Here is a 25,394-nt window from a genome sequence, read left to right as displayed (position 1 = left end):
ACAGTGATTTGCATAATAGAGTAGCCTGTGAGCAGTTACTTCCTGGTCCCCCACACCCCTGTCCTCCTCCCTCACCCTTTGGTGGCATATTATTCAGACTGCCCATCCATATTCTCTTCACTTACCAGCTCTGTCCCAGCCCCGTTTAAGCCTAAGGTTTGCTTTCCTAGGGGACAGCCGGGCCTGCAGGAACGGGACGCCTGGACTTCCACTACGTTCGCGGCAGTCTCTGTGTGAGTTCCATCCTCCCCTTAGACTGGCTGGACCGACACCGAGAAGTGCTATAAGTAAATAAGTGTTCTGGGCAGAGTGGTGGTGATGGTGGTGGTGGTGGTGGTGGTCTGCGGTAGTTTCTCCCGTCGCAGATATTTCTCCGGGGACTCTGTCAGGCCCGGGGCAGGTAAAAGCATAGGAGCGGGACACCTGCGGTTGTTGGAGAGGTAGGAAGGGAGCGCGGCTCTGGGCGGCGGGGACACGCGCCGCCCCGCGGGCATCCTGGAGGGCGGCCCGCAGGTGGCGGCAAAAGCGGGCCGGCGGGCGGGGCCGGGGAAGGGGAGGGCTCGGCGCGCGTCGGGCGTGACGGCAGCGCGGAGGGGAGGTGCGAAGCGCCCGCCCGCCGAGAGCCATGGCGAGAGGCCGCGCCGCGGCGCCCGCGCTAGTACCCCCGTCCGCAGCTGCGCCCCCGCCCGCCGCCCCGGGGCCCACCCGGCCGCCGCCCCCGCGCGCTCCGAGCCCTTGACGGCCGCGCGCTGTGAGAGGCGTCCCCGGAAAGGGGCTGCACGCGGGAGGGCGGCACGGGAGGGAGCGTGGGGGAGCGCGAGCGCCCCTACGACCCCCTCGTCCCGAAACCCCGGCCCCCGAGTCCGGGAGCGCCGAGTCGGCGGGAGGGCAGCCGGCGGAGGAGAAGGCGCCGAATCCGAGCCCTCCGCGTGCACCCCGGTGCCGCCCGGCCGGCTGCTGCGGAGGGAACCGGAGCCGCCGGGCGGCCGGGGCCGGGCCGAGGACAACGAGGAGGCGGCGGCTAGGAGAGCCGAGCGCCCGGGCAGTCCCGCGCAGGAACCTGCCGGGAACGCGCCTGCTACGGAGCCGCGCGCCGTGCGCCTCTCGAGGGTAAGCCACGGGACCGCCGACCCCGTTTCTCGGGCGCCTCGGGCCCGGGTGTGGGTGGGGAAGGACGCGGGCTTTCGGGGGTGTGAGTGCATGAAGTGGCGGCGGGAAAGGCCGGGCGCCGGAATCCTGCGGGGCGGCCCGCATTCAGCATCGGCCGCACCTGCGGGAGGCCCCGGGGGACACAGAAAGGTGCCCAGAGTGCATCGTGTCGGTCTCGCCGCGTGGCCTGGATTCCGGGCCTCGGCACTCCGAAGTGACAGTGAAGCGACCTTCAAAAAGCCCCGAGCTGATCCAGGCCAGAGCGCGAGCGGGACTCCGATTCCCACTTACTCGCAAAACGAATGTAAACTACATCTTCTGAGAGTGTTTGGGGGCGAAGCAGGTGGCTTTTAGGACGCTTTCTTTCCATCTTGAGAGTTAACAAGTTCACTTCGTCACTTTTTTGACCTGAGTTTTTCAGTTCTTTTCGAATCTCCAAGGTCAGCCTCCTGTAAGTAACAAGAAACTCAGTGAAAAGTATTGCTTCTTCTTTTGTAAAGTTGTGTTTAGGGAAGCACAAGTCAGAAGCCCGGCGGCCTGGTCTTGGCTGCCGGGATACCCCCTACCCGGTCAGCATGCATGTTTCAGAACTTTTCCCTGCACTTGTTCGGAAACTGAAATCAGCGTCCACTTTGAGCGCCTCCTAAATATGAGTGTCTAGGCCTCTGATTAAAAAAAAATATTTTTCTGACATGCTTCCCCAGAACTTTGTTTGCTTCAAGCAAATGTGTAAATGTTGTCAGTGTCTGCGAGTGTGTAGGCCGAATGGGTTCTTTGGATGGAGTCTTTGGGTTATTTCTTGGGGAGGTGGGACATACACCCCAGGGAAACAAGCTAGGAACAGGGTCCTTTATAGTTTCCAACTGCAAGAGCAGCAGAGAGGGAGGTGGTCAGACTGAGCGGTGTGGGCTCTGGGCAGTCTGCACCAGGAGGGTGTCCTGAGTTTCAGTGGAGGGTGACAGGTTGGCTGGCAGATTCAGAGTTGGACCTGGAGTGACAGATGGCACTTTTCTTCTGTTTGGAAAGATCATGCTTGTGTGCTGTTAGATCTCTGGTCCCAGCTTTATCACAGAGGTGCCCAGACAGGTGTGGACTGAGCCACCTGGAGCCCGGCTTGGGGATGCTGAGCTGAGTTAGAAAGCCCAGGCCCGTGAGCAGTGGGTTTGGCAAGAACTGGGTTTCAGCTTGGCCTCAGCACCAGCCGTTTCCTGTTTAATGCCCCAGGGACCTGTGGGATTTGGTTTCCCATCCCCAGCTCTCCATGTAGAGTGTCTCCGTACTGGCTCAGTTGCTCATGCTCCTCTCTGGTGTGTTAAAAAAGGACATTGGTTTTGGAGTGGGAAACCTGGATTCAAATTCTGGCTGCTCTCTGTCTTTGCTGGCTGTGTGACCTTGAGCCCTTATTTAACCTCTTTGATCTGGCACTCCTCTCTCTGGGATTGCCCCCCCAAACAAACAAAGAAAATCCAAACAAACTTCATTAGTTGGTTGTAAGGATTAAAGAGTGTTTTGAGTGAAAGTGTCTGTACAAGTTTGAATGGCCTGGGAGGGTTTTCAGGTCTCATTCCAACATGACTAGATTTGTGACTTGGTAACCTTTTTGAGCCCTAACAGGGATAAGAAAGCAGTTATAATAGCCATTATTATCCTTCTTATAGGTTTATTGTGAGGGTCGAATCAGATCCTATTAAAAGGGCTTTGAAAATAAAACAGCATTATTCTCGTTGAGAGGCGTTCCTAACTTTTCAGGTTCCCAACTAGCAGCCTTTTACTGTTTGCTACCTGACGGGGACTTTCTTCTTTCTGAGCCCCTGCCTCTGACCTTGCACACAGTAGATCTCTGTAACTGTTAGATGAGTCTTGAATTAACCCTCTGGGCTCCCCATTTTGAGCACCTGCTCCCGAGGTGGAGCGTAGACCTGGGGCTTTCCCTCCTCCAGTCAGCTGTTGGTGTTTTCGTAGATTTGATTGTTCTTTTGCCCCATACAGCCCCGGAGGAGGCTGAGGAGGGCAAGTGGGTGGGTGGCTGCTTTTCCTAATGGGGCAGTTCTGTTTTTCTCCTTTAAAGCTCAAGTGAGAAAGGCATTGGAGGGTCAACCCTTGATTTCCACTCAGTGAGGATTGCAGGTAGTAAGCCAAGACTTTCACCATCTTGCAGTTTGATAAATGTAGGGATAATGTTCCAGTGACCCGCTTCTACAAATACATGATTGAATCACCCTTGGTTTTGAAAACAGACCCTGGTCTGTTTAACTCACCTGTGTTTGGTATGCACCATGGTTTTCGTGGGTGGACAGAGGGATGCTCCTTTTAGGAGATTAAGAGGTTAGAAGAAGAACGGTCTCCACCAAGCCTGGAGCTCATGTGGGTTCTTAGATTTTATTTGATAGTCTTGGGTGAGTGTCTGAAGTACAGACTGTTGAATGGGTCTTTGGGTTCCTCCCCCATCTTTTTCCTCCTTTCTGAACAAATGTTCCTTATTCTGACTTGCCTTCCTATTAAGTGTATCCAAATGGCGGCCACTGCAGTGTTGAAAAGTTCAGAGTTTTAGCAAAGAGACAGTAAATAATAGCATATGCGTCAGTCGGGTGCCTCTGAGCTACATATAATACCAAGTGATGTGGAGCTGGTTAAAGAAAGGGTTTGACGTGTGTTTATGAAGGGCTGTGTGGCTTCATTATTCATTGAGAATCTCATTTAATTATATATTTGTTCATAGTGCACATGAGGTTGAAGAGGGTGGAATGAGGTGGGAGATGAGCTCCTAACATCCTAGTTTGGGCTTCTAGTCCAGCCTCCTAGGAAGGACTGCCTCCAGCCTCACCTGGGGAGTGCTGAGAAGTGCTGTAAATCTCTCTGATGACTAACAAGTGGTAGGACTTCTCCGGAAAGTCTTTTGGCCTCCAGCTGGGAAATAGATTATCTTGCTGCTTCTGAAACTTGCTCTCATAACCTTCACGGCAAAGGAACCCTGGAAAGGGGGATTGGGGAGCTCAGCCTGAGGTTTCTGTTGCTTTTCAGTGTTAACTTCAGTGCTTCCTTTGATGAAGAATAGAAATGAAGGATTCATCTTGTTTATTTTAATATAAAAATGCTTTAAATTGCTGCCTTGAGTCAAAAAGCACTCAAGAAAGATACACCTTGTTTTTTCCTGGGGCGCAGGGGGCTCCCTGCAGCGTATGTTTGTGCATCCCAGTCTGACAGTGTTGGAGCTGGATTTGTTCTTGGGTGTCTTCGGGTCCAGACTTAATGATACGCCAGGACATTTAAAAGCAGAAGGTGATCTTCCCAGAGGAAGTGGATTTTGCACTAACACCTGAAAAGGATGTTCCAATATTGAGGAGAAGTAAATCCATGACTAAATTAAAGAACCGCCAGAATATAACTTAACTGGATTTGAATGATAAGGAATCTCCTCCTCTGGATGTTCCAGGTCTTTGAAAGTCTTTTTTTTTTTTTTTTTACCAATTAGTTGAAAATAACTGAACCTGTGGAGTAAGTGATTTGGCTTTTTCTGACAAGTATCCTTCAGCTTACCATTCAGAGCCCTTCCCTCTTTATCGTATGCCTCCTTAATGCCTAGACTTAGTTACTAAATAGTGTGATTAGATTGACTAAAAAGTGCTTGTCTCCTGGGTTGTGTTTACACAGATTAGCTATTAGTAAATCCCACGTTCCATAACATAGGTGCAGGTGTATCTGCTTGTTATTAACATCCACAGCATCTGCTGTGGTCCAGGATTTTTTTTTTCTAATGGTAGCATTCTGCGAGCTGTTAGTCTTTAAGTTTTGCAAAAAGTAGAAGAGGCGTGATCTAGTGTAGGCTCGCCTCCTTTTATGATGGTCCTTAAGAAATAATTTCCAGTTTGAGATGTAGCCAAAGATAAAATGCCTCCCTGGACTGTAGGAAATGATTTGGCTCACTTATCTTATCGAGTCATGCATCTTCGTCTTAACCGTGAGGAGCACGTAAGCAGTGAGTGCAGAGGCCATCCTTGAGTTTCTGTTTGAGGACCATGGGGAAACTTTGGGGGTGTGGAGAGGAAAAATTCCTTGACCAGGAGCATTGAGTGTCCTAGGTGTGATGATAAAGGCAGGGAGGGAGTGACTGCAGATGCTCAGCTATTGATGGCAGAGCTACTGAGGGTCCTGATTCATGGGGGAAGCAAGTGGCTGCGGCTTGCGTGGGGAATGCAGGTGGAAAGAGGGCAACGCTGTTTCTGCCTGACTGCTCTCTGCAGGCATGGCTTCAGCTGTTTGCAGGTGTGTAAAGCCTCGCTCTTCAATGTGTGGTGGGCTGGCCTGCAGTATCAGCATCACCTGGGAGCAGGTTAGATCTGCAGCCCAGCAGAGCCTGCCCCAGGCCTGCTAAATCTACATCTGCATTTTCAACACATCTCTCATTGGTGCTCCTTGTCACACGTTCCTTCATGGTTACACAGAATGTTGTTTCCGGATGCACAGGGCCAGACTTGGCATACACTAGGGAGAGCAAGTGGACAGCACACACTTGGGAGGGTTAGTACTCAAGGCTGGGGTCAACTTCTTGCCCTCTGCCAAGAGGAAAGGGGCTGGGGTTTTCCGAAAAGATGGCTGAACCCATTCCTTTCCCAGTGCCCACCTCTTTCCTCCCTTGAGTTGTAACAATGAACTGTAAAATGGGAGGGCCCAAGAGGAAGGGACAAAGTGTCATTCTAAATCAGTAGTGAGGAAAACAGCCCCAAATTTAGCCAGTAATTTACCCTCCCTACCTCAGCGTTGGGAAGTGTTTTGAGTTGTTAAAATAGGCCAGAGTGGTCAATACGCAGTTCTCCTTAAATTCTCTCCAGGTAGTGAAACATCCATCCATCCACCCACCCACTGGCCTAATCTTTGAAGAGTGAATATTAGGTGCCGGGTCATGCACACTGTGCATATGGGAGACCACAGCAGTGTCAGAATGGGAGCCAGATGGAAGGTAAGTGGATCTGACCCCAGTGTACATAACCTTCCCCTCACACTCCCTCCTTCCCTCCTGCTTTCCTAGCAGGTGCAGGGCTGTAGGCCTGCCGTGCTCCTAACATAACCTCATGTTGGGGTGGGCACAGGTAATCTGTTTTTGCCAAATTATTTTTTTGCCCTAGAGGTGCCCAAGTCCCCCAGTCTGAGGGATGAAAGGAAATCCCTAATGCAATGACCGTCTTTTCTTTTAAAAAAAAGTGGTAAAATGAATGTAACACAGAAATTACAATTTTAGCCATTTTACTTAGTTTTTCTTTTCTTTGTAGCTTTTTTTGATTTGTTTTTGTTTTGGGAGGAGGTAATTAGGTTTATTTATTTGTAGATTACTATTATTATTAAGTGGAGGTTCTGGGGATTGAACCCAGGACCTTGTGCATGCTAAGCAGGCACTCTATCACTCTGCTATACCTTCCCCTAGCCATTTTAAAGGGCACAGTTTTGCAGCATTAGGTACACTCATGCTGTTGTACAACTATCAGCGCCATCTGTTTCTGGAACTTTTTCATCTTACCCCAGTGAAACTCTATACTGAATAAACACTAACTTACCATTCCCCCCTCCTCTCAGGCCATGGCAAACACCATTCTACGTTCTGTCTTTGTGAATTTGAATATTCTAGGAACCTCATAGACGAGGAATCATACACTCTTTGTCTTTGTGCCTGGCTTATTTCATTTAGCATAATGTCCTCAAGGTTCATCAGGTTGTATCGTGTACTAGAATTTCATTCCTTCTTAAGGCTGAATAATACTCCATTGTTATGTATGTACCACATTTTGTTTATCCATTCATTTATCTTCGGACACTTGAGTTGCTTCCATCTTTTGGCTACTGTGAATAATGCTGCTATGAGCACAAGTGTACAAACATTTGTTTGTGTCCTTGCTTTCACTTCTTTTGGTTATATAACCAGAAGTGGAACTGCTGGATCCTGTGGTAATTCTGTGTTTAATTTTTGAGGATGCTTCATACCATTAATCCTCAGTGACTGCACCATTTTGTATTCCTACCAGAAATGGCACGAAGGATCCAGTTTCTCAGCAACACTTGTGATCTTGTTTTTTTTCTTTTTTTAATCTTTTAAAAACTTAAAACAATTTTTTGTTGGGGGGAGGTCATTAGGTCTATTTATTTATTCGTTTTTTTTTTTTTTAATGGAGGTGCTGGGAATTGAACCCAGGACCTTGTGCATGCTAAGCATGTGCTCTACTATTTCAGCTATACTCTCCCCCCTGATTGTGTTGTTGATAATTGCCAACCTGCTGGGTGTGACATGGTTGTTTTGAGTCACTTTTCTCCCTTCACTCTGTTTCCTGCCAACGCTAGTCATGGTTGTTGCCTTGCTCAGAGCTGTGAGGGGTTGTTAGTAGGAGCTCTTGCTTCAGCCCTTCTGTTGATGGCTGTTTAACTCTGGGGCATCAGGTGTAATTTATTTAGTAAGTGTTGTGGGACTCTGATACGGTTTCTAGAAGCTGCTAGTGTTTTAGGGTCTGCGTGTGTATGGTCTTTGCCTCTGTTCTTTTCCTGCCACTTTTATTCGGAATAGAAATTGGAATGTGGGAGTTGGGGGACCAGGCGGGGTGAAAAGAGAAGGGCAACTCAGTAAGGCAATACGTTACATGTTGTGGTTCTGAATAGGGGGTTCTAAGTGAGTTTGGTTTGCCTGTTGGACCTTGACTTTGATTTGGGTGGGGGTGGGGTTGGTGGTCTCACACTGGCAGAGATCTGGCAGCACAGTTATTATGTCAAGGGCCATTTTTTGTTCAAAATTAAAAGAAGGGTCCAAATATGTGGGTCTTGCTAGCATTGGAGAATTTCAAACCTGGGAAGAAAATTGGAGGTGGGGAGAGTGTATAGCTCAGTGGTAGAGTGAATGCTTAGCATGCACGAGGTCCTGGCTTCTGTCCCCAGTACCTCCATTTAAAAAAGTAAATAAACCTAATTACCTATCCTCCTTAAAAAAAAAAAAAAAAGAAAGAAAGAAGGAAAGGAAGAAAAGAAAATTGGAGGTTTACTTAAACTGAGGGGATCAGCAGATTCTTGCAGAGTTACAAAGTTGGCACGAAGTTGAAATTGGTAAGCTTTATTCTGGGGGATTAAAAACACCAAACAAACAAACGAGAAACCAAACCTATGATTGTGGACTAGCAGCGTAATGATTTAGAGGGAAGGTGGGGAGCAGGAAAATGAGCAATTTGTTACATGGATGACTCACCGGTGTGTGTCTGTGAGTGTTACGTTTGGGTGCAGACTTTCTCGGACTTTGCTTACTGGCTTTCATTGTAGAGAGGAGAGAGGGCATCCTCCAGATGGTGGGTTTGTCATTCCAACATTTGCATCTAGGTAGGTTTTAAATACAACGCTGAGTACTCTGGGAATTGTATCGCTCTGCTTTATGGACCCAAGTAGGGTGTAGCCTTTGTTAAAAAAAAAAAACCAAAACAAAACTTCCAGATTTAACAGTCTGGATAGACTAGCATACTCTTGATGTGTTTGAAGCCGTGTTCCTTTTTTTCTCCCCCTCTTTAAGACTGTTGCTTTGTTAGGGCCAGATGTGTTGAACCCAGCAAATCCTGTTTATGACAGCCAGTTCCTGAATCATTACCTTATGTGATAACCTCATATGGTTATTAAGGGTGTTACGTGAATTGTGAATTAATAGGTATGCTTGACTCAGTAAGCGTTTTGCGTTAGCCATTATTATTGTTGGCCTTACTGAACTCCTCAGTGTCCATTCATCCACAAATAATTTTAGAGCACGTATTCTGTGCCATGCCCTAAGGGTATGTGATGGCCTCCCCTTTTGTGGTGCTAACAGGACTGGCTCCCATGACTTGAGGCAGTGAGCGAGGCTCTCGTTTTTGTTCACCTAACAACAATCTACCCCGCTTAGACTTTGAGAAGAAAGGGTTAACTTTGCAAGGATCCCAAGGCATTAGAGACATCCCTTTGGACTTGATATTTGAACACAAATATCATGACATTTCAAAGGTCCCTTGTGGAAGAAGTGTATTTTGGTGTTAAAAATTTGAGAAAATACTTTTCTGTTTGAGAACACAAGCAGAATATTAGGATTACAACAGTGGATGAAAGGCGTGACAAGCGCATCATTGGGAAAATAGACTAAAATGTCGACTGATGCACTGGATGTATTTATACTGTACTTGCAAGGTAGGAAGCTAGTTTGTACTTTGCACGTGCAAGAAGAATGTCAGAGCAGGCATTGAATGTTAACTGGAAAAACTTCTACTGATCGAAGTCTCTTAATATCCTGGAAGAGAAATGATACTTATGGAAGGGAATAGCGGAAACAAATACTCCTGGGAGTTTGGTTTTATCTTACGGTCAGACTTTTGTCATTTACGGTATACTGACTTCTCTTTTTGACAAGAGGCAGCGTGACAGAATGATCAGCAACATCAAGTCTGAGAATTTAACTCACAAACTCATAAGTCACATGTCCATTTGTTCACCAGGGATGCAGTTTGTAGACTTTCCTAAGAGAAGGGGTGTCCTCAAGGACAAGTGGATGACTTCCCCTTGGTGCACGTGCCCAGACTTCGTCCACCTCTGGGATTGACTGAGTCCTGCATCAGAAGCTCTGGCTTTGCTCAAGGGGAAAGAGTGTAGGGAGTTCACCTGGAGTCGTAAGTGATGTTGTAGCTGGAAAGAAGTGGATGGCCTTTGAATGCTGTTGAGGGGTTGAGGCTTGCTCTTTGAGGAGGTGATGGGCCACTTAGGAAGGGACGGATACAGGGATGGGGCTGAGATTTCCAGATCGGATTAACATCACTCAGTTGTGCAGCAGTAAGGACCTGGAGGGTCCTACTTTGAATATGGTAAGTTTGATGTGGTCTTGAGATTTCCAAGTGGAGGTGTTTAGGGATGGGGGACATCTGGGGCTGATGCTTGGAAGAGAGGTCTGAGTGTGAGGTAAGGGTCTGGGTGCCACCCCCGTGTGGACAGTGGTGATACTGTGTGAAGAAGAACTCAAAGAGGACCAACCAGAGGTTGACCAGGATGAGACTGAAAGTGCCGGGAGAGATTGTTCTTGTGGTCACAGGTGGGGTTCATGAGGTCCCTGTGCTGTGAGAGGCCAAGTAATATAAGAACTAAAATGTTCTGTGGGTCTGTTTATACATAGTAGGTGTGCAAATATGTGTAGAGTTGTATCACTCAGTTCTCCATGGTTCAGAAGAGATGCTGGCTTAGCCTTGTAAACATCGTATAGTAACACATTGACTGTAAGAAAATTTGCATGTTTCCTCGCCAAGTGTCATACATGTTTACCTCATATTGCCTGGGTCCATATTTTTATGAATTCCTGAAATAATGAGCTCAAGTAGAGATTCTTCTGCACTTTCTTGTGATTCTTAGACTTCTTACCTGGGGTTTTTACCATTTGTACTGTTGGAGCGGTAGAATTATGGTAAAATTAGAGAGGATTGGAGATTGTTTTAGCAGAGGCTTCTGCAGCCCCATCAAAATGGACAAAATGAGAAATTTGGTAATTTCAGCCGCTGGTGGGAATGTGGAACAGCTGGAAACCTCATGCATCACATGCAGAGAAGAACAAACATTGGAACATTGGTGCTATTTACTAAAGCTGAGCATATACATTATGACCCACTGATTCACTTCTGGGCATGGACTCAACAGAAACCAGTGCCCTTTACTTAGTTCATAGCAGCTTCTCTGCTAATAACGCCAAACTGAGGGGGAAAAAAAAAACCCAAATGTACATTAACTGGTGACTGTATGAGCAAGTTGATACATCCAGACAACAGACTACTACTCAGCAATAAAAAGAAATGAAGTACTGATCATTGCAAAAGATGGATGAAAATCACAAGCAAAATGTTGAGCAAAAGTGACCAGACACAGAAGTATACACTGAAGAATTCCATTTTCGGGTAGTTCACAGACAAAATTGTCTTGCAATAAGGATCAGAATAGTGATGGTTACCTGCCAGGATGTGTTGACTGTAACAGGTGTATGTGTAAGTCAGAATTAATGGAGCTGAATAGGAAAAAACATTAATGGAGCTCAATGCATAAGATAATTTAAAAATTCTGGTTTATTTTGCAGCTGTTAGATTGTAAGGCAACATGACGTAAAGTATTTGTTCCACAGAATTTAACTGCGCTTGAATTTGTGGTTTTCATTCTGTTCCCCCTGCCCCTTGGAGTCAGTTGGAATGAACACCCCTCTCCCTCAGTAGATGGTCCTTAAGGGAGCTGTTGCCCAGTCTCTGGGTTAGTTAATGAAGCCTGGGTGTTTATCCTTTTTCGTTGATTCACCCAGGGTGTATTGTTATTATTGTGGACTAAGACCTGGGCTGGGTGAAGAGACTGAGGCACTTGCCAAAGGTATAGCATTTAAGGGGAGAAGTTGCCAAAAAATTTAAGTAATCAACATCAATAATATTTCAGTGTAATATTTCTAAAAAAAAAAATCTCAATTAATGCAAAGAAATCTATGATAAAAAAATCAATTTTAAATTAAGGCAGACTTGGTATTACTGATTTTTCCTTTTGCCCTAATATGGTTTGACCAGGTGTATTGTCGTGGGTCCAAAGATTGAACCAGGAGGAGTCTCAATTCTTGACAACTATAAACTTGACCTGGATATCTGACCTAAAAAGAGTGAAAGTGGAAGGGCAAGTTTGATAAAGATCAAATAGCAATTGATTCTGTTCATGCTTTTCATGTTTTGTAGGTGGAAACAACCCATTTGTTCTTGGAAAGGATTCTCAGTATTAAACATTTCAACAAAAGGGAATGATGTATAAAAATACTTAGGATGGTCCTTAAAATACCATAACTGTTCTTTAGACTCTTGTGAATTTTGCCAGGTTAACTTACAGCAAGGGTGGCATTGGTCTTATAAATCAAAACAGGAACTTGTCCAGAGTTAGATAATTTATTCATGGCATTAACAAGGTATAAAACACTGTCTTTTGGTGTGTAACAGTGTTTAACAGTAGAAAAAGTTAATGATTGCCCACCTTTCAGCTTGTCATGTGATGGTAGTTGATATAATTACCTGGCGGGCAGGGATAGAACCATGTAATTTTGCTAGCCTGGGTACCGCATGCTCACAAACGTCCATGCTGTTGTGTCACTGAGCGCGGTTTCTGAAACGTGGCTGGCCCTCTTTGTCTTTTTCTGTGAGTAAGCCCCATGTATCGTGTCCATTTGGCTCTTCATTGCCCTCGGGATGTTGCCCGGGCTGAGAGGGAGAGTGAGAAATCCCAGATTTTTCAGCTCCTCTTCCAATTGCTATGGATACGGTGTCAGTGCCAACTGGAGTTTCCTCTCTGTCAATTTCCAATGGGCTTCCCCTTAGAGCTGAATTCCTTGCCCTTCCTGATGCTAAGGCGTGGTTTCTTCAAGCACTAGAGGCTTTTTAAAAGCGTACTGTGATAGGAATTCGTTTAAAAAAATTATACCAGAGAGGGTTAAAACGCCTCAGACTTGTAAAACCTCATTTCTTTGTTCCCATGCCCCAGAGGCCCTCTTTCCAATTTTGTGCTGCATGGTTTCCTCCTGGTAACAGGCAGTGATCAGTGGGAAAGTCAAGCTGGCCGCAAGCCTCCTGGTCAGAGACAGTGAATCCGGGCTCCTGGAGAGGCCTGTACCCTGTACCCTGGCAGCAAGACCCATGTGGTGACATCCTGGTCTTTCCTTGGATGTGGAAAGGGTTTTCATTAGGGGTTCCATTACTTTAGTACATACTGGGCTTTTCAGATCTTTTCTTTCCTCGTGTTAGTTTCAGTCAGTTGCGTATTTTAAGGAGTTTGTCCATTTCATCCAAGCTGTTAAATTACTTATTGGCATAATTGTCCTTTTAACGTCCAGAAGATCTGTACTGATGTTCCCATCTTTTTTTAATGTTTCCTAGTTTTTTGAAGCATAATTGATACATATTACATTAGTTTCAAGTGTACATGATTCGATATTTGTGTATATTGCAAAATGATCACCACGCTAAGTCTGATTAACATCTGTCACCATACACAGTTACAGAAAATTCCCATCTTTCATTTCTGATATTTACCTCGCATGTTAACACTGCCCCTGTTCAAAAGAGCTGCTGTGCTGGATCAGAGTAAGTGAGCTCAGAAAAATAGGTGGGGGTCTTTTCAGCAAGGCAGTGGAGGAAAGAAAGCCTGGATGTGGGGGAGGGCCGGCACTGCCCTTGGAGGAGCCGCTGAGGAAGGGCGGTCACGTGGGCTGTGAGCTCTTGGTCTGGGGACACCAGCTGTGCTATTATTAGGGCTTTTAAAGTCCACAGCAGATGTTGTTAGGCGGAGTTCCAGGCTTGGTCACTTCCCACATACGGTATTAACACAGTACATGGAAAAAGAGTGACTCGGTAACAGATAGCTTTTCCATGAAACACATTATTCCTTTTTGCCTGTGAACTTTTTCCTTTTCATTCTCCGTCTCTCTCTCGGGGATATTTTCTATCTCTGCTGTTCTCTCTCCCTGTTTTCTCTGTGTGTTTCTTCTCTCTGTCTTTTCCCCTCTTTCTCTGTCTGCTGTTTGTTCTGTCTTTCCCTCCCTCCGTCTGTCTCTCCTTTTGCTATTTCTGTGTTGATTTCACTCCCCTGCTCTGCCTCTGTCCCTCCCTTGCATAACTTCCTCTTTTTCTCCTTTTAGGCCCTTTTATTTAACCCTGTATGTAACTAGAAAAAGGCACAGTAGGACATGAAGACAGTTTGCCCATTTCAGGTTAAAAGCGAACCTCGGTGTTTCTAGAAATTATAAGGAGTGCAGGTAAGTCCGAGTGTGATCACGTACGGGAAGTTGTTTGGCCAAGTGTCTGTTTCAGTGGCACAGTTAGCTTGCTGCCCTCTTCACTCCTCCGATTGGAGCACGGGTCATTTCTGTTTAGTTCTGCACGCCGGTTGTATATTGTCAGTTCTGCTGATGACCCCTCCTGCCACTGTTGTCCTGCAGCTCATTGACCAACTGATCAGTCAGCTTCCCCATGGCCCTCCGCTTTCCCCTGTTTTTTATAGTAACCTACATCTTAGCTTAGAATCACAAGGTAGAATCAATATCAAATTGACTTACATTATTGTTCCAGGAGCCTGAATCCCTCTCCAGGAAATGTGCTGTTGTCTGATATGACCTCAGTGTATATTCTTTAAAGCTCAGAGTGACGCAAGCTTCCTTATAGAAGTTTCCTACGGTTTATTTCAAACTGCTGATACTTTGATCTATTTACATTTATTTTGTAGCTATGACAACATTATATTCTTATTTCAAAAATAATGAAATAACACACGTACACCTTAGTGTCATTTATTACTGATGATGGCTGTAACTGTTGAAAGTACATCTTAAGAAAAACTTATGTAATCTAGGCATTTTTTTTTGTCAAAAGAGTGAATATAACTATTTTTGGAAAAAAAACCCAGCCTTTTTGGATTTAAAAAATAAGTTATAAAAAAGATTAAAAAAAAATACCCCAAACCCAGACTGTAGAGTGAGATCAGCATGAGAAAAGTGAGACTAAACCAGGCAATTAATTATTCCCATTGATTTCCCTGCTAATTGAGAGACTGGGGAAAAGAAAAACGGGCAGTGTTTTTTCATTGTCCTAACTTTATCTGAGGAAGAGGCATCTTCCAGATTGGTGGGTGCAGGTGCCAGAGCTCCAGGCTGGGGGCAGAGATGTGTCTCTGCTGCATCCACTGTATTTGCTGAGTGGTTTATGCGGGAGTGGAAGCAGGGAGATGGCTAGGTGGGCGCAGGCCCAGGGAGAGCCACGGCAGCTTGAGGCCCGTGGAAGGATGTGATGTGGCTGACGGCTGGTAGTGGGCGTGAGGAGCCTCGGAACTTAGACATGTTCTAAATGGAATGTTGAACACCACAAAGCATTTACGCCATTTAAAAATCCTGGTGGTAAAAATTGTTATGTGTAGTTTGTTGGTCAGGTAGTGAGTAGGGACACAGGGGTTTGAATTTTCCCAGTACCAAAGAAGTGAGTAGAGGTGTCCTCATCTCAGAGTGGAGCTAAAGAGTGAGAAGGATGAGAATGCGGTTTGCTTGTATGGCTGAGAAGGACTCTTTTTGGCAGAAGTCAAGAGGTACAGCCCCAGCTTCATCCCAAATCAGCAAGCCTGGAGTAACCACTGAACAGACTACAAAAAGAAAGAGGAACGGTATGCCTCAGAGCACAGTATCAGTAACAATTGATGATCGCTAATCTTGCGATTTGAATTTTCAAAATTAAAAAATTTCCGAAGGTTCTTAAAGGGATTTGAGAAGAATGACACAGTGTAAGTGCGCGCACTTGCTTAGTCTGTGTCTGGAGACAGTGCCCTACTGGAAATGGACTGTTGTTAAAATGCTTCTATTATGGGCTGTCTGAGGTGCGTTTTCCGGTGTCCTTATGATGGATGTGGCTGATAGCATCTCCCACCCCCGGGGAGGATCAGAATTTCAGGGACCAGGGAGATTAAAAAGATTAAACAGCTGAGCCAAGGTTTATCATTCTCACTGTTGCTCATCTCAGCAGTCTGAGATGCTTTCCCTCCCTGCAAGGCTGGCCTTCGAGGCATGGCATGGGGGGGAAACCAAACACTGTCACAGTTCCCGAAAGGTGAGGGGACTCAGTTGGTCCACCTGCAGCCTTGGAGGGTCTGAGCTAAGAATGCTTACTAGCAGCTTCCCTTGTAAAGCAGGCGCTGATGCTTCAGGTGGGTCACAAAGCCGAGGTTATGGATAAAGAGTCTAGAGAGTGCATTCTCTTGGAATCTCCAGTGTTTGAGGGCAGAAAATCATGCTGCTCTTTTGGCAGGGTCTGGTCAGAAGGATCAGCACGAAAGCTGGGCTTATTTTGGGCTTGCAGTAAGTGAGGGTGAGTGGGGCATGCCTGGTTATTCCAGAATGTGCTGTTGCTTCCCAGGCCGTGGCCCCGGGGCTCGTGTTTCCTCTGCAGGCAGCACAGAGGGACCGCCCATTGCCCTGTGCTGTTGAATAGGCAAGTCTTGCCAAGTGTGGTGTGAAGCCATGGGATGTAGCTCCCTTTCAAGTGTGTCAATCCAAAAAGACTTCTTCTCACCCTCTGAACTCTTCTAGGCCTTTCCACCATGTCTTCCTGGCATCGAAATGAATTAAATTAATGCTGATAGCCGTTTCACTTACTAATATTGGCTGCAAGACTGTTGTCCTATTTCATTTCCTCACTTTTTTTTTAAACCGCCCTGAGACTGAGGTACTAATATTTTTTAACTCCCTAAAACAAACGCGGTAGGCCGCTGTCCTCCTCAAAATGAAACTCCATTGTCATTGGAATTAAAACACTGCCTGCTTTGTTTGGAAATGTGGGAAGGAAGGGATTTTTCCTGTTGAGTACGAACAAGTCAGCTCTTTTAGGAATATAAATGCCAGACTGGTGTTTCCTTAAAAACTGATATTTCGATGTGTTTATTCTGGTACTATTAGCACATGACGTTTGGGGCTCGTTTTAACGTGCTCTGGGTAATTACTGTGGCCTCCTATCTCAGCGAGTACAGTAAGCCATTGAGCAGGACAGCTGGTTGCTTATTAGCCACCAGCGGGTGGCCCCTGACCCCTCCTCCTTGGAGATGGTGTGAGGCACAATTAGGGAGCTCTTGCATGGGCATCAGTGGTTGCTGGGGCATAAATAATGCAATCTACCCTGTCTGTGTGTGTGTGTGTGGTGGGGTCCAGCTGATTTGATGTTCAGAAGCCTGAACCTCATGTTCTGGGTCCAGCACGTTCAGGCTCTGTGACCTTGGGTGAGTTCTTATCCCACGAGCCTCGATTTTTCCATCTGTAGAATAAGACTGTGGTGTAATTGTGGCGATGAAATGTTTGCCTTGTTCTTGCTGACGGGCAGCACGTGGCAGCCATTTACTGAAGGAGCTCTGAGCAAATTCCTTTGGTGAATTTCAATATATCACCACCTCCTTCCTCCTTCCACTCCCAGCCTCTCTGCCTCCATTAGGGAAGACTTAAGCATTTGGCTTAAGGTCATCTTCCCCTGAGCAACTTCTGAATCATTCTGGATTCTGATGACTCACCTAGCACCTTGCCTGTCTCCACTCCAGCGGTGGCCTCTCCACCCTGCTTCACGCGCTGCCCGGGTCACAGCCTGGACTGCGTCATCTCCTGCAGTTTTACCTTTTCTACTTGTGAGATCCTAAGCGTAACCACCTTACTCTCTGAACTGCGGTCCTTCCAGCCTTTTGCCCACATTCCTTGCCCCATCCAGATTCCTGGCTTCTCCCCTACCTCCCTGTCCTGTCCTCAATGAGTACCTGCTGTCCTTCCGTGGCGCCACCTGGTGGAACTCTGCCCCCTTCCTTTCGGGGAGGACTGGAGAAATGATCCAATCACCTGTCACCCAGCGTGATGACCCTATAAAGCAACTTCAGAAGCGCTGTGGGCTCTGCCCAGTGGTTCCCTTGTGTTACCGTCAACTTCTCTCTCTGACTTTTGCCACAGTGACTGTACTAGACTTTCCATGTCTTTCTCAAACACCTGCCTGCTTGCCTTGAATAGACACTCTTAACAGAGTGAGCCAGAGCCAGTAGACTAACTGCCCTCCAGCCTTCATGCCCATCCATGTGAGTGCCTGTCTTTTGTCCTAGCTCTCCTCCTCTCCTTGGCTGTTGCCACCAGACACCCAAGCCCGTGATTCTGTCACCACCAGCACAGGGAATTTGGTGCTAAGTCCAGGACACACTTTCCAGTCCTGGCGTTCTTGACCTTTGACAGCACAGTCTGCGTTACTTCGGGGTGTGTCACGTCAGGTGAGCATCTTGCCTTGCACTCTGCCCCCGCCGGCCATCATGCCTGTGTCCTCAGATGCCATCACTACCAAATCTTGTCTCCTGAGCTCTGAACCCATTTGCCTACCTGCCTGCCCACTGCACAGCTTCGTTTTAAGATACACAAACACTGCCTAGCTCATCACCACCACCGCCACTGCTTACTCCTTCTCTCCCCTCTTCCTCCTCCTCCTCACCAAAGAAAGAGTCTACCGAGTCCCATGGAGGGCATCACTGTTCTCAGCTACTCAGGCAGGAACCTGGACCTTTTCTTGACTCTGTTTCTGTCATTCCCCTCTTCCAGGCAGTTGCCTCCCAGGTCTCCCCAAGTGCCTGCTGGGCTTGGCTGCTCCAACATTTTCTATACTTTGCTGCTAAGGTCACCTTTCTAAAGTGCAAATTGAATCCCATCACTTCCCCTGCCTAAAGCCCGTTCCGGAGCTCCCCATGGGACCAGAGAGGCTGCTGCCCCTCCTTCCCTTGCTGAAGCCGTTCAGAGCTTTTTCGGTTTGCTGACTGGGCCATGCTTTCTTCCCCCTCCAGGTCTCTGCCTCTGCCTGTAGAGCCTGCTCTTCACCTCTGCCCCCCAACCCCACTTCTCTGCACAGTCCCCCCAGCCTGGCTAATTCCTGTTCACCTTTTAGTTCTGACCTGAACTCAGAAGCCTTCCCTGACACCAGTTTACCCACCTGCGTCAGCAGTTTTTTTTTCCAGTGGCCCATCGCTGCTGATATTTTTGTCGGTGACCCCCTTGAGGGTGAAGAATGCCGTGAGAGACTTCAGTTGAATACTGGAGGGCACACAGACATCTGACCCGGCATTTGGCATGTGACCCAAAGGGCCCTTCTTGTGGGTGTCATCTAGGGGACAGAGCCTGTTGAGATAATGACTCCTCACAGATTGCAGGTTCCACGAGGGCAGGAGTTTTTGTCGGATTCATCTCCTGCTATGTTCCCAGTAGTAGTCAGGGCCCAGAGTGGCGCCTGGCACAAAGTAGCTGCTCGGTAAATATTTATCGAATGACTCAAGAGCAGGAGTGAGGCTTTTCCATCTTAACTCAGTCAGTTGTCATTATGCGACTTTAAGTGGCTCTGTCCTTCTGCCAGGGTGACAGAAGGGCACAGATTGAGAAATACGAGCAAGTCTCCCCTACCCCCAGCCAGCTTTCTCTGCAGCCTCCCTGTGGTCTGTTTTATCACACATTTGCGAACCTTTTAAAATCACAAATTGGAATCGCCAGAGCCGTGGAACGGAATTCCTGGGTCATGAGATAGACGGGGCTGCTCTGACTCATGTCGCATCTGGGGAAAATTCATGTGTCTCTGGTCCAGAGAATTAGAGGCAGAGTCTCCTCACTTTCAGGCCTGTCTCCAAATATTGAAGTGCCTTTAAACCGTCTAGGGAATTGATGCTCCTTTGAAATTAACCTGGCAGAGTGCAGCAGACAGTGCTGTGGAACCGGGGAGCAGAGCCATGCTCCTGTGGTGTGATACAAATGGAAGCCACTTGGATGGTTGTAGGCGTCAAGTAACTCAGAGAAGGTTCTTTGGCATTCTTTTATTCGGTGAATACTTAGCGCAGGTCCATTTTTTGCCCATTGTCTCTTAGGATCTTACTCCCTGATTTAGGGGTTTTGTTTTCAGCCTTTCCCCTAAATAGAATGAAAGCTGCAAGAGATCAGGGCCCTCGTGTGTGATGTGCACTGGGGATGCTCAGGACCGAACACAGTAACTGGCAAAGTGTTTTGTTTGTTTTTTCAAGTAGAGACAGTTTTATTTTTCATTTCCTACCTGTATGCCTTTCATTTCTATTAGTTGCCTTATTGCACTGGTTAGAACTTCCAGCACTGTTTTGAGCAAGACTTGTGAGAAGTGGACCTACTTGCCTTGTCCCTGATCTTAGGGGGTGTGGTGATCGGTTTAATGTGTCAGCTTGGCTAGGCGATAGCCCTCAGCTATGCAATCAAACACGAATCTAGCTGTTACTGTGAAGGTACTTTGTAAATATGATTAAAGTCCATCACTGGTGGGTTTTAAGGAAAGATGATCCCAGATAAGTGGCACACTGTGTTGAAGGAATGGCAGGCAGGATGCCAGGGATGGGTGAGCAGACATGAAGCCCTGCCCCCCAGGAGTTAGCAGTATGGTGGTGTAGATGGACATAATACAATTTCACAAACAAATGTAAAGTTGTGACTGACCAAGAGGCCACTGTGCTTGGAGCACTATAATAGGAGCTTTTGGCTTAGGGTGTTAGGAAAGAGATAAGGAAAGATACCCAGCCAAAGAGAGTGGGGCAAGGCCATTCAGATGGAGGGAGCAGCGTGACCTGTGCTGGGAGAGACCAGATCACGATCTAGATAATCTCTTTCAGTCTCTAAAATTGGGGTCGAACACCTGCCCTTCTTAATAATAACAGCAGGTAACATTTATTGAACATCTACATGGATTATAGCATTTTATCCTCCCAGTGGCCCCCTGAGGTGGGTTCTGGGAAACCAATTAGAGGTTGCAGAGCCAGTTGGGTGAGAGGTTCGAGTCCAGGCAGCCTCACTGCAGAGCCCACGGTTCTCCTCCTTCCTCCTGGGGGTTGTGTGTGGTATGATGTGCCGAAGATGCCGTCAGTCCTGGATTCCTGAGAGGTGATTCTAAGAGACTCTGCAGAGAGAGCTGCTGGATCATGTGTAAGTGAAAGGCAAGATTATAATACCCTCAGCAACTGGCCAGACAGGGTATGGATCAGAGAGCCCAATTGCCTTTTCTGATGGGGACCTCAGATAGAAGGGAGGCAGCGCATCCAAGCTTCACAGACCCACTGGATAACCCAAGGGTTAAAATCTTTTAGAGTCTCCTTCTACGGGGGGTGCAAGAGGATTGGGATATTCCATTTTATGTTTATAAGACATTTTATTTATCTGTTCATCAGTTAGTTGATGGATGTTAGATTGTTTCCACTTTATGGCCTTTACAAATAACGCTGCTATAAACATTTGTGTCCCAAGTTTTTATGTAGATGTATGACACATGTTTTCATTTTGCTTGGGTATATGTACTTCGTGGAATTGCTGGTTATATTGTAATTCTATGTTTAACTTTTTGAGGGGCTGCCGGACTTTTCCAGTATGCCTGCATCATTTTCCATTCCTACCAGCAACGTATTAGGGCTCCATTTTCTCCGGATCCTTGCCAGCACTTGCTGTTCTCCATCCTTGTGATTGCAGCCATCCTAGTGGGTTTGAAGGGCTCCCTCATTGTGCATTTTGCTGATGACTAGTGATGTCAAGCGTGTCTTCATTTGCTTATTGGCCCTTTGTATATCTTTGGAGGAATATCTATGTAAATTCTATGCCTATTTTAAAATTGGATTATTATCGAGTTTGGAGAGTTCTTTATATATATTCTTGGTAAAAGTCCCATATCAGATATATGATTTGCAGATATTTTCTGCTGTTGTAGATCATCTTTTCACTTTCTTGATGGTATCATTTGCAACACAAAATTTTTAATTTTGATGAAATCTGTTTTGTCATTTTTTTGATCCCTTGTGCTTTTAGTATCCCGTCTAAGAAACCATTGTCTAACTTCAGGTTATGACGATCTATTCCTGTGTTTTCTTCTTAAGAGTTTTAAGCTCTTACATTTAGATCTGTGATCCATTTTGAGTTAATTTTTGTAAATGATATGAGGTAGGGATCCAACTTTGTTGTTTTACACGTGAATATTCAGTTGTCTTGGCACCGTTTGTTGAAAAGACCATTCTTTCTGCTTTGAATTTTCCTGTCAAAAATCAGTTGACCATAAATATAAAGAGTTTATTTCTGGGTTTTCATTTCTCTCCCATTGATCCACATATCCTTACACCAGTACCACACTGTTTTGATTACTGTAGTTTTATACTAAGATTTGAAGTCAGGCAGGGTGAGTTCTCCACCTTTATTTTTCTTCTTCAAAATTACTTTGGCTATTTTGGATCCTTTACATTTCCATCTGAATTTTAAGATTGGCTCATTAATTGCTGCAAAAAAGGCAACTGGGATTTTGATAGGGGTTGCATGGAATCTATAGATCAGTTTGGGGAGTATTGTAACCTTAACCAATATGAAGTATTCTAATCCATGAATGTGAGCTATTCTCATTTACTTATTCTTTCACTTCTTTCCGTGGTGTTTGTGGTTTTCAGTGTACAGGTCTTGCACTTCTTTTGTTAAATTTGTTGCTATTTTATTCTTTTTGATGCTATTGTACATGAGATAGTTAATTTCATTTTTGGAATTCCATAGGTAGTGTATAGAAAGACACCTAATACTTGTATATTGCTGATGCATCCTGCAACCTTGCTGAACTTATTTATTAGTTCTGATAGTTTTTTAGTGGATTCCTTAAGATTTTCTGTATACAAGATCATCATATGCAAATAGAGGTAGGTTTACTTCTTCCTTTGCAATGTGTTACTTACGTATTTTTCTTGCCCACTTGCTCAGGGTAGAACATCCAAGACAGTAATGAATGGAGGTGGCAAGAGTGGACATGCTTGTCTTGTTCCTGATCGTAGGGGAAAACATTCAGTCTTTTATTCCCAATTTGTTGAATGTTTTATCATGAAAGGTTGTTGAATTTTGTTAAATGCATTTTCTACATTTATTGAGCTGGTCATATGATTTTTGTCCTTTATTTTATTAATATGCTATGTTACCAGAAATGATTTTCAGAAATCACCTCATTACATTTTTATATTATTTTTGAGGACTGCCATTAAGAGAAAATACTTTTTCTTTTCAATGAAAGAGACTTCTCAATAGCAATTGCTTAGGCTTGCAAATTGTATATTGTTGAAGTAAAGCTGTCTTTTTTTCTTCTGGAAAATGATCCCATAGAAGTAATTGCTTCACAGTATATGTCCCAGAGAAAGAGTGCAGTTCTTAATTTGGATGGCGAATGGGCTGTTCCACTCTCTAGGGCTGATAGTGTATTGTTGCTGCTGCTATGATGGCTCTTTCTGATACTGAAGTAGACCGTGACCTGTCATGGTCTGTCAGTGCTGCTAATTATACTGATCTCTTTGTCTCATCTTTTAAAAGGAATGATGATCCTGGCTGGGTTCTTATGACCAGAGGATGTTGGTCTCCTCTGTAAAGAATACATTAGGAAGGATGCTTATGTGGAATTTGATCCTGGGGACTCTGCTTTACAGTTCTTGCTGACCTTTCCTCCCCCTTTTGGGGTAAGGATTAGTGTATCTGTGACCATTATTGTGGGTTTATGGGCAGCAGCTTAGCAACCGTTTCATGGAGCTCAGCTGTCTCAGTTTGTCTCTGCTTTTAGTCCTTCTGCCTGTCCTCTTCACCCCCGCTGCATCCTCCACCCGCGCCCCCCCCCCTTTCTCCCATTTCCTTCTCCTGTCCCTTCCCCATGGCCTCTCCTGCTGGTTCTTCTCTCTTCCCTCCCCACTTCTCTCCTGGCCACTTCTTTTCTCTTCCTAGTTCCCTCCTCCTGATCCCTCCCCTCCCCCTTCCCCTTTGTCTTGGAAATCCTTTGTCCTTGCTCTGACCCCAGCCCGCTCCACTGCTCTAACCCCTCAGCCCTGTGAGCAAATCTCTCCAGCTTTAGATGGATGTTATCTTTGGCTTTTTACCTGTGGGTTTCTCCAACTTAGACCCTGTGTCCCGTTTTCTCCATGGAAGTGGGAAGTGGAGGGGATCCGAGTGTTGATGGTCTCAGACAGGCTGTGTGTGCGGGGTCTGGCCATTTATGAGCCCTACCCTGTCTCTGCTCCTCAGTGTCCAGGGTCCTCCCCGTGGCCTGTTGAGGGAGCAGGAGCCTCTCCCCACTCCTTCCTCAGGGGACTAGAATTTGGAAGACAACAATGCTTTGGTTTCTAAGGGCTCTTGGTAACTTGACGGACGGCCTTCTTCCTGGCCCTTTAAAGTGCCTTTGGTTGGCAGGAGGTAGTGTATCTTAAATAAAACAAAGTGATGATGCCATCAGAGTTTAATATTTTGAAAATGGAAGCTGGAAGGTTCACCATCTGATTGTGATTCTTTGTCCTGATCTCCAGAAGTGAGTTGGTTTGGGATGGGAAGGGTGGCCTGTCACCAACTAGTTCTCTTGACTTGCTGGAACCCAGCTGTCCCCATCCCCTGGGCTGGGTACAAACCCACCTTTCAGGTGGCCCCAGCCACTGGAGTGTCTTTGATTTTGGACCAGAAAACTGATGTTGGAATTTTAAAATACTTGTTTTTTTTCAGTACGACTTCAGTGTCTTCCTCCCTCACCCTCATCTACTTTGCAGTCTTTTTGCTTCTTTTTTTTTTTTTTAAAAGGCCGTTTGAATATTGTTTGCGGAAGGAGTTTTCCCTGTGTAAGAGGGCTGCTTTCCTAGAAAGTGGAGTCAATAAATTGGATCTGCCAGTACAAGTTTCATCCTGTGGTGCCAAGAGCTTGGGCTCTAGCCCAGCTCCTAGCCCCTCTGCGCCACTGGCCAGCCATGGGACCATTTCTTGAGCTTCTGAAGTTGTGGTCTCCTCCTCGTTAGGACTGAGATGGGTGCCTCCTCCATCAGGTGTGAGGGTGCGGGAGGCACTGCAGGTTTCATGGTTATTAATAAATGCTGTCTATTAGTTATTAAGAATATTTAGCAGCAAAAGTCAGCTACTGAAACAACCACGAGCCTGCTGCCAGTTATCTTTTTTTTTTTTTTTCCTGAGCTTTATTTTTTCACTTGGATTACATGATGTCTCTGGATTTTTAGGATAGCCCAGGTTAAGAAATCGGAGCCATAAAACCGATTTCCTTGAAGAAAATAAAATCTTTACCAGCTGATGCCTGTGTGTCTCTTAAGAAAATTTCTTTCAAGATGTGACGATTTTGAAATGTGATGATTAAAATTTCTCAAAGCAGAAACCTAAGGCTACCATAAACTTCTGCTTGTGAGGACGCATTTTATAGTGTGTGTGTATGTATATACATGTGTATGTATATATATATGTGTGTGTATATATATAATGTGTAGTATATGTGTATAAATACTATAATGTATAGTACATGTATTATATAATATATGTGTGTGTGTGTATATGTATTTTTTTCACCATTGTTGAAATTATCAGTCATTTCTTTTATGGTTATCATTTTTGCCTTAAGAACTCTTTCCCTTCCCAAGATCAGGTTATTCTCCTGTATTTTCAATATAATCATTTTGAAGATTTGCCTTTCACGTTTAGGTCTTCAGTTTATTTGGAATTCACTTTTGTTTGTATGCACAGTAATATCCATTTTAATTTTTTCACATGCTAACCAGTTGTCCCAGCAGCATTTACTGAACAGTTTCTCCTTCCTCTAGGGCTCTATATACCACGTTATAGGATATTCTATCTCTATAAATGTATACCTTTTCATTTTATAACCTGATTTAGAAGCTGGACTCATCTCCAT

At 45.6% G+C, this 25,394-nt stretch overlaps 1 protein-coding gene across 1 annotated transcript in view; it reads left to right on the top strand.

Annotated features, from left to right (window-relative positions):
* The first annotated feature begins 318 nt into the window (after nucleotides 1–318).
* LOC116657037 (skin secretory protein xP2-like) overlaps nucleotides 319–25,394 on the top strand; it is a 61,020-nt gene continuing 35,944 nt past the window's right edge. Inside the window, exons 1-2 of the mRNA XM_032458013.1 lie at nucleotides 319–384; nucleotides 445–1,110. Of these exons, the coding sequence (XP_032313904.1) occupies nucleotides 319–384; nucleotides 445–1,110 (732 nt within the window). The remainder of the gene's footprint in view (nucleotides 385–444; nucleotides 1,111–25,394) is intronic.

The sequence above is a fragment of the Camelus ferus genome, chromosome 17, assembly GCF_009834535.1.
Source record: "Camelus ferus isolate YT-003-E chromosome 17, BCGSAC_Cfer_1.0, whole genome shotgun sequence".
Classification (NCBI taxonomy): domain Eukaryota; kingdom Metazoa; phylum Chordata; class Mammalia; order Artiodactyla; family Camelidae; genus Camelus; species Camelus ferus.
The sequence above is the reverse complement of the archived record's forward strand: the minus strand, read 5'-3'. Positions and strand labels throughout refer to the sequence as shown.